This window comes from Sarcophilus harrisii, chromosome 2 (assembly GCF_902635505.1).
Source record: "Sarcophilus harrisii chromosome 2, mSarHar1.11, whole genome shotgun sequence".
In the NCBI taxonomy this organism is placed as follows: domain Eukaryota; kingdom Metazoa; phylum Chordata; class Mammalia; order Dasyuromorphia; family Dasyuridae; genus Sarcophilus; species Sarcophilus harrisii.
Genome location: NC_045427.1, coordinates 502280886 through 502297016, shown reverse-complemented (window position 1 = coordinate 502297016; position 16131 = coordinate 502280886). Strand labels below are relative to the sequence as shown.

Below are 16131 nucleotides of genomic sequence, written 5' to 3'. Positions count from 1 at the left end.
GCATCACATGCTGAAGCATTTTTTTTTCCCCAATAAAATTTGTTGAATACAATTCAATGAGTTTCAAAGCAGCTAAGTGCAGAGTAACACTGTACTAAACTAGAATAGAAGGTCTCAGAGAACCTTTTCTAGTCTAGCTATATTAAATAATTATTTTTATGAGATTGTCTAAATTGTTACAGAGGAAAAAAATATAAATTCTTAGAAAGTTAACATGTAAGCGATCTCTAGACTATCCTTCTTTCCTACTTCTGATTACCCATTGAGGTTATTTTACCCCACTTGCAAAGTTTCTTTCTGTTTTGGTACATCAAAATTTCATATACAAGAATAATAATAATAATAGGAGGTTCTATTATGGATCAAGAGTTGCCCTATAATGTACTTTTGTCTTATTACTCAAACATCATCCTCATTAGTGAATGAGTTTGCTAGTTCTTACCACCCATAGAGAATGCTCTATATGGACTCCTATTCTGTGGGAGGCCAGGTTGGGTGTTTCAGTTTTCTAGTATTGGGGGATTGATCATAGTTGTGGAGCTCAGAGAACTGTAGAGTCCATTAATTTAATAGATGATGAAACCGAAGCCTAGAGGGGCCAAGTGACTTGCCAAGGTGAAATGGGAAGTGGGCAACAGAATGGGGATTTAAACTGAGGTCCTCTGTCTCAGAAACCCAGGGCTCTTTTCAGTGGATTGTACTGCCTCCAGTTACCATCATGATCAAGGTAGTAAGAGATCTCTACTAGAAATTAGAAGACTTAAATTTTCTGACATATTGTAACCTTTTAACATAAATTTGTCATGGAATCACAAGTAGCTGGTTAGAAGTCCAAGATGTCAAATTCAGCAAAGTAATAATTTATTATTTTTATTTAATCTTTTAGCCCCAAATCTAAATATCAGTCAAATGTTTTTTGATTTCTTTTTATTTGCTTTATTGTTATGTTTAAATAAATAGACCATAAAGCCAGAAACAGAAATGTCATATTAGAGGTGCTAGACTATTAATTTCTTGATCATAGATTAACATTAATAGATGTATATCTTTTTGTGCTGTACCATCTGGTTCAAGTATTAGTAATAATAGCTAACATTCATATAGTGCTTTAAAGTTTGCAAAGTGCTTTACAAATATTATGTCATTTTATCCTCATATCAACTCATATCCTCATATCAATTTATCCTCATATCATTCTCTTATCTACTCTGCCACCTAGCTGCCTGTCTTCAAGGCAGATGTTAAACTCCTTTAGCTAAGGAGCCTTTCTTTTCAATTTACATAAAAAACCTGTCATGCCTTATACAGGCACTTTATACAGTGCCTTATATAAATCTTTCAATTATTTTGAAGGAAAAGAACTGTGCTAAATTTTAAAATAAATGAAGAATATCTCTGTAAAATGCAAATGAGAATTTTAAACACCAAATAAGTTGTAAATTATATCATTTATTAGTATATGTATTACTATATATTTTCTTTGATATTTGTAACCTTAGTTTAGTGCTCTAAGATAATAGAACTTTTCTTAGTGTTGACATTTTAAAAAAATTAAATTGACTTTTGTTCTTTTGTGTCCCATAGCAATGTATATTTGCAAGTAAAAGCAATTTCAAACACTGTATGGAAGTACCAGCGTTATCATTTCATTATGGCTTATCATGAAAAGCCAGTTCTGCCTCCACCACTTATCATCCTTAGCCATGTGGCCTCCATGTGTTGTTGTATATGTAAAAGAAGAAAAAAAGATAAAACTTCAAATGGACCAAGTAAGAAGGAAGATTCTTAAAACAAGAGCTTTTCATTTCATAATGTTAATGTTACAGTTTTAAAAAATTTGTAGTGATTTTTTTATATTTGTGATAGTGGAAATAATTTGTTAAATTACTAATTTTGTTGGACTGTTAGTCTAAGTAAATATAAGCATTTCTCATAAGAAATATAAGTATTACTGAACAAATTTCATATTGTTGTAATTATTGAAAATTTTATTCCTGCTTTTTGTGTAACTTATTAACACAATGACTTTACTGCTACCAAACCTTCTGAAAATGTTTTCATCATGTCCCATTTTTAAGAACTTAAAAAAGTACTCTTACAAAGTACATTAAAGTGTACTACACTGCTTCACTTTAAAGATCTTCTGTATTGTTGTCCTATCTTGTCTCTCTAGTTTTATTTCATACCATTCATACCATTCTTAAATTCTCCATCTTAATCAGACCAGATTCAACACTTTATACTGTCCACCCCTTCCATCTCACATATATTCATTCCTGCTTCCATATCTTTGATCAAACCAGCTCTACTTCCTGAATGTCCTCCTTTCTTCTTGCTACTTATTTAGATTTTATTTCTCAAGATCTAGCTAAGTTCTCTGTTTCACGTTAATTATAAATTGGATAGTCTAAGTAAACAAGTTAATAACTTGTGTGTATTTTTCTCCCTCCCTGTTCCCTTTTCTTCACTCCCTCTCTCACTCACTCTCTAATTCTCTCACACAATATATACAGAATCTTCACTTTGTATGCAAGGACTCAGAGGCTTAGCCATTTAATGATGATTTGTCCAAAATCATAGAGGTGGGATTTGAATCCAAGTCTTCCTAACTTGGAGTCCAATCCTTTAGCCACTTAGCCATACTGCCTTCTTAAACTTTCAGTAAGCTCTTGTTAGTCATTTGGCCCCAAGAGTACATCAAGGAACTTGGATAAGGAGAAAGGAAACAGAATTATGACAAAACAGTACACAATGACTCAAAATATGGGGAATATTAGAAAGGTGGTCAGTGTTTTTTGGTGTAGTTATGTTGGTATATGAAAGGCATTGGTTTCCAAACCTATTCCAAATCAAACAAGAATATACTTATCAAATTTTTAGTCAAAATCAAGTTAGTGATCGTTGTCTTAAACAAAATGTTGAAATGAGATGTCATCCTGTCCAATAGAGATTAAAGAGATTCAGGGGTATTTGCAATTGATAGAAGCACATAAAATTGACTGTCACCTTATACTATAGTGTAATAGTGCGGGAAATCTACTAGGCCAGTAAACACTTTTGTTTTCCTAACTCCTGCTGTGTCCTTATGGCCAAAATTTTTCTCAAGATATTTTAAGAAATCAGATTCTGGCAAATACAAATAACAGTCATCAGAGATTCCCTATGGAATCTTTTTGTGTTCATATTTTGGAATGGGGTGTCACATAGATTTCAGGTACATGGGGAAACCCAAAGGGTGACAATATTCCAATTATCTGGTGCCTGAACACAAGAAAAGAAAATGGAAAAGTAGAAATGCTCAGGGCACAGTTACCCCCTGCCCTAGTGTAAATGAAGTTCTACCTTCTGGTATTCTACAGAGCCAAATTCTAAGGATCCATTTCACATATTTTAATGATAGTATAATTTCTTTCATTTGAATACCTTAGCTATTTAGACAAAAATAATATATTACTCTCTTAGAGCAATAGCCCTATCCCTCTCCTTCCTGTTCCCGTAGTTCAGCTGCATTCAGGTAAGGCTTTAGCAGTAGTTAACCAAGTGTCTTCAGAGGTAAAATATAAGACCTTGCGTTATACAATATAAATGGGGAATTTAAAGGACAGTTGTACAAATCAAGCTTCAAATATATAACGCAGTTATAGTCAAGCTCAAAATATTTAAAATACATGTAAATACATAAATGTATCAAATTTATAATTATAAAATAGACTCCCAAGTTTTGTACTTCATGTATGTGAAATTTAATTTAATTTAAATGAGGATTTAAGCTATACTAAATCTCATCTCACATCCATGTAGTCTAAAAGCTTTCCAGAGAAGGCTAGTGAATTTTTGAAACTTTGTAGTCTTAATGGATCAGTGAGTACTCTATTCTTCTTAACCAGCCAACCACTTGTTTGTTTGATAATTACTTAGAGGCATATTCTATAGCTTTTCATTTATTCTTTGTTTTGCTATTTTTAGAGCTTTTCTTAACAGAAGAAGATCAAAAGAAACTTCATGATTTTGAAGAACAGTGTGTTGAAATGTATTTTAATGAAAAGGATGACAAATTCCATTCTGGAAGTGAAGAGAGAATTCGTGTCACTTTTGAAAGGTTAAGAGGCACTTATGTTAAAATTAGTTATTTTTTAAAATCATACCAGTTTTATATATCACATATCTATATATATTGAGAACATGGTTCTTTGCATCCTATGTTTTTGTTAAGTTTTATGGTTGATGGCATTGTGGTAAAGTGGGTAAAGAACTCATTTTGGAGTCAGGAAAATCTATATTCTTATCTCTTATTTACTGGCTGTAAGATCCTGAGCACGTCACTTAATTTCTCAGTGTCCCCTAAAGGATCTAAATAGGTTGTAGAACTGTTTGTTACTCATGTGTATTGATAGAGAAATTACTTACTAGGTATTCCTAGTGAAATTACAAAAAAACAAATCAAAACCCAAATCTATTTTATTTAATTACCTTTTGGGGGGGAAATTGAAAACTTGCTATAGAGTGCCATTTTTCTTTCTTTCCACTTCCTCTGTAATCAATTGAAAAGTATATAATATTTGCCCTCTACCAATATTAATACATGCTAAGTGTTTGCAGTCATAGTCAAAAAATTGTTTGCACTTATTTCTGGAATGGGAAAGGTGATGTATTGTTAAAATTTCTTTCATGCCATTTTGATAGGATTAGTACCCGCTAATAGGCATTTGTTAAATGCTTACAATCCAGGACTATGCGCTAAACACTGAGAGTCCAAGGAAAGCAACAATAATTTTTGATCTCAAGAGCTTTACATTCTAAGGAAGAGAAAATATGTAAATATATAGGTACATAAAGAATAGGTGGATGATAAATTTAATGAGGATGATTTTCTCATCTTTGAGGGTCATGAAAGGCTTCTTGTAGAAACTAATATTTGAAAGTCAGTTCTTGATGGAAGCCTGGGTTTCTACATGGCCAGCATTAGGAGGGGAGAGCATTTCAGGTAGCATTCAGCTACTATAAAGGCATGGAAACTAGAGACAGTTATATAGTAGACATAATAGCATCCTGTTATACAAGAAGTCTAGAAAAGGAGGAATAGACCAGGTATAGATTTTGTTTTTGTTTTGTTTTGTTTTTTAATCTTGAAGCTAAAAGGGAACCACCAGACCTAATTAAGTAACTGGGTAACAGGTCAGACTTATGCTTTAAGAACTCTGTCTTCTTGATGGATAATTTGTCACTAAGCCCTGTCATTTCCACCTTACAGTTTCCCTTCTCTCCATTGCCTTAGCTGCCACCCAGGGTAGATCTCCTCACCTCAGGCCGGGGCAGTTGCAATAACCTGCTGCTTTACCTCTTAGCTTAGCTGCCAAAGTGACTCCTAAAGAGCAGATCTGGTCATACTGCCCCTCTGTCCAGTAAACTCCAGGGCCCCTATCCCACCCTCGCAGTCTAAAAATAAACCCTTTTGTTGGAATATCTAATCTTTCTAGTATTTCTAGTACTATTCTAGTAATTATTTCTAGTATTATTATCTATTATTACTCCTCTTGTTGTACTTTATATTACATCGAGGTGTGTTGTCCAGTGTGGCTTTGTACACCAACTACATTCTCCCAGGCCTCCTTACTAACCATCATTCCTGCTTAGAAGGCTCACCCTTCCCTAAGAATTCAGACACAGCTGTGATCTTGGTCACTTCCAAGTGCAACAGAGTTAAATTGAGTTCTTCCTGAATTCTTATCCAAAAATAGTCTTTCCAGGAACATCATTGAATCCATGCAACAAGGCTAAAGGAGGATGCATTTTTTCTACTCTAGACTGAGCCTGTACTTGTTATTTGCATATTATTTTCCCCATTAAAATGTGAGTTCCTTGAGGATAAGAACCATTTTTTGCCTTTTCTTTATTCCTAGCACCTACCACAGTGCCTGACATCCCGAGTCCTATATTTTTATGTTGTCTAACCATATATGGTATATATTGTGTGAAGCATATGTAGTGTACATAGTCTGGTACCATATTTTCTCCCAGTAGGCATTGTTTAGATATCTTTTGACTTGGTTACATTGGCCTTTATAATTTATGGATATTGGAAGCAATTTATAAAATCTTGATTCTTTTTTATGTTTGAAATTGTTTTTCTGTCCTTCCAGAGTTGAACAGATGTATATTCAGATCAAAGAAGTTGGAGATCGAGTAAACTACATCAAGCGTTCATTACACTCTTTAGATTCTCAGATTGGTCATTTACAGGATCTCTCTGCACTTACAGTAGATACATTGAAAACACTCACTGCTCAGAAAGCTTCTGAAGCTAGTAAAGTTCACAATGAAATTACACGTGAATTGAGCATTTCTAAACATTTAGCTCAAAATCTAATTGATGATGGACCTGTAAGATCTTCTTTATGGAAAAAACAATGTGTTGGAAACACTATCAGTTCTTCTCTTCCTCAAGGAGGTCTTGAAAATAATAATCCTTTTCTTTGTAACATTTTTATACGAGATGAAAGAGATGCTCAATGTAAGATAACTGGTCAGGACTTAGCTCTAATACCTCGAAGGGAAGAATTAATATCTAGGAGGGAAGGATTCAACTTTCCAGAGGCAGGTTCCTCTGGCGGTGCCTTATTTCCAAGTGCTATTTTTCCTCCAGAACTTCGACACAGAGTACATGGTGCAGAGACTTCAAAAATCATTAATAAAAACCAGAAATTAGGTAGTTCATCTAATAGCACACCACATCCTTCATCCCCACCAAACAAATTTTTTGTTAGTACTCCATCTCAGCCAAGTTGCACCAGTCAGGTGGGAAATGTAATTCTGGATAAAGAGCATACTAGCTCTAAAGCTGCAGAAGGAGATGCTATAGAATTTGGAGCATTTGTAGGTAAGTTGTATGATTTTTTTTTTATATATTGGTATCATGTTCTAAAAAAAAAAAATTAGCAAATATCAAATAATAAGTACATTTTCATGTACAGAGCATTTATTATATGTGAAATGAGTTTCTCACGTATATATCCAGTTTAACATGTTTCAATACTGTCCTATTTTTCTTTCCAAACTTCCTCATGTTTTATGTTTATTTTACTATGTTTTATTGTTTTTCTTTTAATTTTTTTAATTTTAATTAAAGCTTTTTATTTACAAAACATATGCATGGATGATTTTTCCTTTTATTTTTAAAAATTATCCTTATCCCTATCCTTCCTTTCTTCCCATTCTCAATATGGTTCTTTTCACAATTTTTGCACATTTATTGGAATTTTCTGTTTCATTGTTGACCAGTTATGACTTTAACAGCTCTTAAATTTTTTTATATTTACCCTGGCTAGATGCTTATCTATTCAGCCACTTTGTAGTACTAATATTGAAAATATGGAACAAAAATTAATAGATACAACTAAATTTATGTTCTGTTCAATTCAACTTAATTCATTTTCTATGACAATTAAGAACAGCTGTTATCCTATTAAGTTTCAGAGATATGGAGGGAGGGAGATGTCCTGCCAACAACTCACAAAATCTGACAAGTCCTACTAAATTAAAAAGTTTGGAATATAGGTCCAGTTTGGTTGCACAGAATCATAAATGTTTTAGCCAAATCTCCAAGACCTTCTCTCAAGCGATGGGGAGTAGATGGGGGAAAATCCATATTGATCAAATTAATAGTCCTAAAGCAGTAGCTTTAGAATGGATTGATATAAACAAAGTAAACATTTTTATGGACAAGATAAAACCAGTAAAAACTCTTCCTGTTTTGATATGATTGCCATTTAGGTACTGGCAAAATACTAAATTGAATTGAGCAGTTATGATAGGTTTCTCTTCCTAAACTGCCTAGTTTCAGTGCCAGGCCCTCAGCTGCAATGGTTGGTTTCTTCTAAATGTCACAGTACATATATATCTCGGGTAGTTTAAAGAACCACTTCAAATACCATGGGATAGAGGCAGTAAACATCTATTATCTTTGCACAGAGAAAAATCTGCCAGAAATTGTAGCTCATAGACCAAATATTTTTCCTTGGTTATCCAAGAGACTAGAGGAGTGACTGGATAAAGAATGATTTCTCAATATTTAAAAATAATTATAAAGCCTGTGTCCTCAGGACAGCATTTACAAATATGCAAAAAAAATACTAAAATGTTTTCTATTTGATTTTTACTAAAGGTCACAGAGACAGCATGGAGTTACAGAGATTTAAAGAGGCATCATACAAGATGAAAGAAATATTAGCTGTAAATATTCTGGTAGGTAAAATTTATACAATACATTGTACAGTTCGCTTTCACTATTTAAAGGATTTAATTCAAAGTAAAATTTAAAATATTGTATTTTATGAAAATGAGTTGTAGTCTCAGCTGAGATTTCTCACTTGATAATGAATTATTCTAACTGTCTGAAACTACTGACCCTATATGTCAATAAATGTACTTGGGAGCTGAGAAAAATGGATTGGTCACCTTTACTGATTACCATCTTCAAGTCTTGCTTTTGTCACTGCAGTCAACTACTTGCATAAACAAGTCTATCAGTAAGAAATTGGTTTTTAGTTATGTAGTTTTGTTAGTGACTTGTAGAAATGGATTTGTCTAAATAAGTAAAGAAATATAATTCAAACAAAATTTTGAATTAAAATAACATGTATACAATTGATTATCAAATATTAAAGTATAAAAAAGTTTACTGTTTGCTTACTTCAAACAGGAACAACAGAAAGATATAAAGAAGACCATCCCAGAGGATGTAGAGATCCCTAAATATCAGGTAAAAGCTTTTACAAGTTCAGTCAAAAAACATTTATTAAGTGCTTATCATGTACCATAACCGTGCTAAGTACTGGGGACAAAGGCAGAAAGCAGTTGTTGCTTTCAAAGAGTTCACAGTATAAGGAGGGGGGAGACAACATATTTACTAGTGAGTATATAAATAGGATAGGATAAGTTGGAGATAATCAACATAAAGAAGCCCCTAATATTAAGAGGAATCAGAAAAGGCTCCTAGTAGATGAAATTTTTTACCTAGAACTTTAAGGAATCCAGAAAATGTTAAGAGGGAGATAATTCCAGGCATGGGATACAACCAGTGAAAATGATTGGTCAGGAAATAGGGCTTTGTTCAAGCAACACTAAGGAAACCAATATAACTGGATAAAAGAACATGTTGGGGTGAATGAAGCTTAATAATAATGGAAAGGTAGGAGTAGTCTTTAAAAGACAGATTTTGTTTTTAAACATGGAAACAATAGATAGCCACTGGATTTTATCGATTTGGGGGAAAGGGGTTGATATAATCAAACTTGTGCTTAAGGAAGATCACTTTGAATGGAGGATGGACTGGAGTGGGGAAGTGGTCTTGGTTTGTCCCAGGATAGTATCAGGATCAGTGGGGGAAAAGCATCTTTTGTGTAGGGAATGTTACAAAAGTGAAAGTGGCAGGATCCATGGAGAGTTAATGATGACATTTTAGTTAGGAGCCTTGGTGACTAGGAGGTTGATGGTGCCCGAAACAGCAGAGGGAAAGTTAGGAATAGGAGAGGGCTTCAGCAGAGAAAGTAGATAATGAATTAAGATTTAGACATGTTGAATAAAGTATATATGTGTGTGCACATACAAGATATTGAGGTATCCTATGATACCTTTGGTACTTTGAATGTTTGTAGGAGCTAACATGTTATAAGGAGGAATGTACATTTATGTGTAACTTGGGGGAAAAAAATAGATGTTGACAAGTCTTGTGGACCTATCATATCTTTTAGGAAAATTTAGAATTATGTCGATGGCAAGAGTACTCTCTTCCAACTTTTCTTTTTTCCATTGGGAGACAACAAAAGAGTACTGAAAGTAGGAAAGAAGATATATATCTCCTGGTGAGGAAAGAACTAAGAAGGAGGTAGACTGCAAAAAAAAAAAGAAAGAAAATACTTTTCTGATGACTCTGTTCTGAATGAATTTTACTTTTTCAGCACATATTGTAAAATGCAGCACTCAGAACTAAAAACAATATTTTCCATTAGTCTTACCCAGGAGAGAGCATATCCAAGTTCTATTAATTCTTTTGATATATAGTTTATGATAACCTTAACCTTTTTGGTTGCTTCACAGTCACGTCTTGTAATAAGTTTATAATCCATTCACGAGCCATATATTTCATCTTCCCCCATCCTGTACTTTTACAGTTGAATTTTTTTTTTTAACTAAGTGTTGTACTTTATGTCTATCTTTGGGCCATTTTATAATGTAGACTATAGTTTTAATTGATTAAACTCTTTATATAAGCATTCATTCTATGCTTTCTTTTAAGGAACTTGGGGCATGGAGGTTTGGCAAGATGGGGGTATTGAATTATATAGTAGCAAGGACAGCTTCCAGATCACTTTTAATAGAACTCTCCCTCCAAATGAACATAAACCTAACTGCTTTTTGAGTGCAATCATTCATCTAAGTGAATCCACTTAATTGTACTGTCAGCTAATCCATTATTCTCCATCTTGTGTCTAAGAATTATATGATAAATTTTATAGAATTCTGGATAGAATGCTGGGCCTGGAATCTATAAGATCCGAGTTCAAATTTTGCCTCAGATACTTATAACTATGTGACTGAACAAATCACTTAACTTCAGTTTCCTAAACTCTAAAATGGTGATGGTAATGAAATAGCCTTACCTTTCAGGGTTGTTATGAGGTTCAAATGAAATATTTGTAATGCACTGAACACAATGCCTGGCATACAATAGGCTCACAGTCATTGCTTATTCTTTTCCCTCTTTCCTTTTTGATCAATCCCTGTTGACTCTTAGCGATTATATGTTGCTTCCAATAAGCCAGAAGCCAGTCCAGTTCTAGAATTTTACTGTACATAATGGTTGGAGATTCTACCTTAAAAAAAAAAAAATCAAGATAACAATTTCACTTATTTGGATTTCAACTGTCAACTATTTACTTCTGTTGCTTCTTCTCTAAATATTATTCTTCCTTAGTATAGAAAGAGGAATCAAAAGAAATTTTGATTTTACTTTCACACTTGTCATTACCCCACCTTCTTTAAACTTCCAGAATAGTGTGATACAAAAATTTTCTCCCATTTAAGTACTTCTCTTCTCAGTATATTTTATTCCCAGAATAGTTTTAAATGCTTTTGTTGGCCCTAATTACCACTAATATTTCCAGTCTCAGGTCATTCTGTTATTTAATCATAATTATTTCTTAAGAATTTAATTTTCCCATGTTTCCTGTCAGCTTTTTGATTGTAGGATCTTATCTATAAATGCAGTACTAATAACCAATACCCTTTTACTAGATATCCCTACCCACTTATTTGATGGCCAATTTTTTACTCTGTTACAAAGGAGCAAATGTAAGAGGGTGAGGGTTAAATAAAGTTTTTTTCTACTTAAAACTCTATGAACATTTATCATATATATGGATTGCTATTGTATTGACAAAGGTAAAACAAAGCCTCTTTTCAGAATTTAGTGAAGGACTTAACAGTTTGTAATTTCATTTGTTTTCATTTCATTAAACATATTGTCTGTTTTGTGCATTTTTTACATTAGATAGGATCTGATTATCTAGTCTATATTTTGATAGGTGAGAGAAGTTGGAGCATTTTAAGAGTTAGTGGCTTGTCTAAGGTCCTGCATGGAACATTGTTCATGGTCAAGACTTTACTATTTAATAGGATATAAAATTTAGTGTCTAACATGATGTTACAGGTAACCAATAACTAGTAAAAATACCACTAGTACTATAAAGACACTTGAGAAATTTAGAGAAAGGAGAGATCACATCACATTCAAGTGGAATAGTTAAAGTAGACTTCATAGAAGTGGCATTTACACTGAAGCTAAAAAAAATGGGTTTTTTGGTGGGGGGTGTTTATTGTTTGTTTTTGTTTTTTGTTGTTTTTACAGATGAGCTTTATTGTTACAAGGTGTTTGTTTTTTTTCCTTTCACTTAATATGAAAATATTACTCATGGTTTGGTTTAATTTTTTTTTTTAATCTTTTTAGGAACTTGACATACCTCAACAAATAGAACATTTCCATATATGTGATAAACTTAGGGCCAACAGGATCATAATGAGGTACTAAGGAAAGAATTCCTGACCTCTGATGTTGACATCTGTCTCATCATGTTGTTTGATATATCCTTTTTATCTCTATACTAAATGGAATGCCTAGCTGAGAGAGCCATGATTGTGACCAAATAGGGCAATTCTTATAAGATTAAAAACATATTATAAACAAGCTTCTTAAAGATTACTGCAATGTTTTCTGCAGAGTGATCTTCCTCCTGACAACTCTTTGAAACATGTGAGTTCTTATGCTGGATTAACTGAATGTCACAAAATACCCATCTCCCTTCACTCAGACCAAGGTAAGTAAGTGTTTTATTCTTAGAATCAAAAGCATACTTTTTCCTCCAATATAAAGGCAAAAGAAGAAATATTAGATACTAAGACTTGATTCTGAGAAAAGCAGTTGAGTGTGCTTATGTTTAATTTCCTTATGGCAAGGAATGAGGTAAAACTCTCTGAAAAGAAGCAAAAGGACAGTGAACTGAACCATTTGAAGAGTTTTAAAATGGCCACAAAAATGAAGACAAAACAGGTGGTTACTATAAAGATTGAAAGAGCCAAAAGACCTAAGTTAGATTAGCATGAATTTGTACTAGATTAGTTCATAACTTATTTTTCTCCTGATAAGCTTTGAGACTCACGAGCAAGAAAAGATTCAGAAAAATTTAAAAATTTAAAATTTAAAAAAAAATATTATGCTTAGAAACGAAGTCAAATGTTTGGTTACTCAGCATTCCAAATAATTGAGATTTTTAACTTCAAAACATTTTTTTTCTTTTTAAGTACAAAATAGCAATAGAAGAGCATCTGCAGAAGACACCCATAATGTGGATTCCAAAGCGGCCTTACTTTCGGTTTGTAATTTTATTTAACAATTATAAATTTTACACAGTGTATCAGAGAATAACTATATGAATGAAAAATGATGGTATTTTGTGATAATTTTTTTTAGATAGTGTTGAAATTTTAAGCAAGAGACTTTGTAAATATTAAAATAAATTGAAGGCAAGAAGTATAGGCAGAATTTCTGACAGCAAATCTTTAAAAAAAAAAAAAAATCAATCTAGTCCAAAGTATTTATATTTCTTCGAATGCTCCCTACTTAGTAGGAACTATCGGCAAACCAAGTTGATTTTATGACTAAGAATCCAATTGTTAATAAACCTAATTTTGGAATTATAAATTGTTACTTTTTATAATACAGTTTGCTTTTATATTGGAATTGAAGACAGATTTCTTTTTATACAACTATAATGTGGAGATACATAGTTCAAGCTATGTAGACGTAAGACAAAATCATAACACTTAATCACATGCTGGCAATCCTAGCCTCACATGCTGGCAATCCTAGCCTTACCTCAGAACCAAAGAGTATGCTAAACAAAATAGTTTTCTTAGCTACCTATAATTGTTCAACTAAAAACAGTTCAGACATTAAAGCTTCATCAGCTAATGCTCTCAAAGAAGCCCTTAGGTCATCACTCATTTAACAGTGATGAGTAGTAAAGAAAAACTTCTGATCAATATAATCTTTAAGAAGACAGAGAAATATTTAATATACTTTTTAACTATCTTAATACAGAATGGTTAAAATAATAAATCTTTTTAAAAGGCAATTTTGTTGCCTGGAAAATTCACTGATTGCCATGAGTGCCTTGCTATAACTATATTTGTTGTTGATAATTTAATGAAATGATAATTTTTAAATTATGATTTTTAAAGTATTACGTTTGAAATAAAAAGTGGTTCTGAGATTTATTTTGCTTTGAGATTATTAAAAATAACTTTTTTTTATCTTTTGATTAAAGGATTGGTTACAAGATAGAACAGCAAATACTCAAATGTAAGTAGGCTTTCTGAATAAGAAAATTAAGTTTCAGGCTGTTAGAGATTCTTTTCATATATCTATATATAGCATGTCATTTAACCCTTGTTTGTTTATCCATGGGACATTTATATGAAAGATAAATCTCTTTCCTCTTTTTCCCCTTATTCCTCTCTTGGCACAGATAATCGAGAAATTTTACTTATTTTTTGCTTCTGTTCTTTTTATAATGAAGTTTTTCATTAACAATTCATACCTTTAGTTTACTACTAATAATTGTATATAGATTTTGGTACAGAGATACTAGAAGTAATACCAAATATTAGGTGATTAAAGCCTAAACTAAGATGGCAATTGTGGGTACATAGAGGAAAAAACAAATTGGAAAGATTATTTTATAGGAAAAAAAATAAAAACAATTTTTTTTATCTAATGATAAAAGGAATAAAGAAGAGTAATATCTGACTCTGAGATTGATGGGTTGTTTTTTTTTTCAGTTAACTAGGACATCTGGTTTATAGTTTGTAATTGGATGTTTTCCTGCTATATATAAAGTTTTTTTTACTCTTAAGTCCTTGAGAGTTGTCTTGGATCATTGTATTGCTGAGAATAGTTGTCATTCACAGCTAGTCATCTTACAGTATTGCTGTTACATTTCCCTTTGCATCAACTCATGGAGATCTTTCCAGGTTTTTCTGAATGCATTCTGTTCATGAATTTTTTTTTCTTCAATAGTATTTTATTTTTCCAAATGCATGTAAAGATAGTTTTCAGCATTACTTTTTTGGAAAGCAAGCTGTCTGATATAGGTTATATATGTACAATTATTTTAAGTGTATTTCCATATTAGTCATGTGAAAAAAAAATCCCAACAAAAGAGAAAACCAAGAGGAGAAACAAAAGCAAACCAAAAAAAAAAAAAAAATACATACATACATACATATATATATAGTATGCTTCCATTTGTCTTTAGTCTGCATGGTTCTTTCTCTGAATGCAGATATCATTATTATTAATAGATTATTACAGTTGTCTTGAATCATTGCATTGCTGAGAAGAGCTAATTCAATCAGAGTTTATCGTCACATAATCTTTCTCTAAACTGTTTTTCTGATTCTACTCATTTCACTCAGCAGAAATTTATGTAAGTCTTTCCAGGCTTTTCTGAAATCAGACTCTTCATTATTACCAATAGAACAATAATATTCCATTACACTCGTATCATAATTTACTCAATCATTCCCTAGTTGATGGACATCCACTCAGTTTCTGGTTCCTTGACACTATAAAAAGGGCTGCTAACAAACATTTTTACACATATATTTGGTTCTTTTCCCTCTTTTGTGATCTCTTTGGGATAGAGGCCCAGGAGTGACATCCCTAGATAAAAGAATGTGTAGGTTTTGATAGCCCTTTAGCCATTGTTCCAAATTGTTCTTTGGAATGGGTGAATGAACTCACAACTCCAACAATGCATTAGTGTCCCAGTTTTCCCACATCCCCCCCAAATAGTTTTTCCTGTCATCTAAACCAATTAGAAAGATGTAAAGTGGTACCTCAAAATTATCTTAATTTGCATTTTTCTAAACAGTAGTGATTTAGCTGCTTCTCATTTCTTATAGCACAATCGTATCCATCATAATTATGTAATACAATTCATCCAGCCATTCCCCAGTTGATGGATATCCCCTCAATTTCCAAATTCTTTGCCCCCAGAAAAGAGCTGCTATAAATATTTTTAGTATATGTAGTTCCTTTTCCTTTTTTTTTTTTTTTTTTTTTTTTTTTTTTTTTTTTTTTTTTTTTTAATGTCTTTTAGAATACAGACTAATAGTAGTTATTGCTGGGTCATGGGATGTGCATGGTTTTATAGCCCTTTGGCCATTGTTCCAAATGGCTCTATAGAATGGTTGAAAGAGTTCATAACTTCAGCAACATTGCATTAATGTCTCATTTTCCCCATATCCCCTTGCAGCATTATCATCATTATTATTAGCCAATTAAACATGTGGTAGTATTTCAGGATTGTTTTAATTTGCATTTTTCTAATCTATATCAAGTTGTATTTTTATACAACAATAGATAACTATGATTGCTTCATCTAAAAATTTATCTTTTGATCATTTATCAATTGAGAAATGGCTCTTATTTTTATAAATTTGACTCAGTTCTATATGTGTTAGAGAAATGAAGCATTTATCAGAAAAACATGCTTCTTTTTTTTTTCACAATTA

General features: G+C 32.3%; 1 protein-coding gene across 1 annotated transcript in view; it reads left to right on the top strand.

Moving 5' to 3' along the window:
* The window catches only part of TRPM7 (transient receptor potential cation channel subfamily M member 7), a 128359-nt gene that overhangs the window by 99414 nt on the left and 12814 nt on the right, over window positions 1-16131 (top strand). Inside the window, exons 24-31 of the mRNA XM_023499915.2 lie at window positions 1585-1769; window positions 3967-4099; window positions 6141-6877; window positions 8162-8241; window positions 8699-8758; window positions 12275-12371; window positions 12856-12926; window positions 13881-13915. Coding sequence (XP_023355683.2) covers window positions 1585-1769; window positions 3967-4099; window positions 6141-6877; window positions 8162-8241; window positions 8699-8758; window positions 12275-12371; window positions 12856-12926; window positions 13881-13915 — 1398 coding nt within the window. The remainder of the gene's footprint in view (window positions 1-1584; window positions 1770-3966; window positions 4100-6140; window positions 6878-8161; window positions 8242-8698; window positions 8759-12274; window positions 12372-12855; window positions 12927-13880; window positions 13916-16131) is intronic.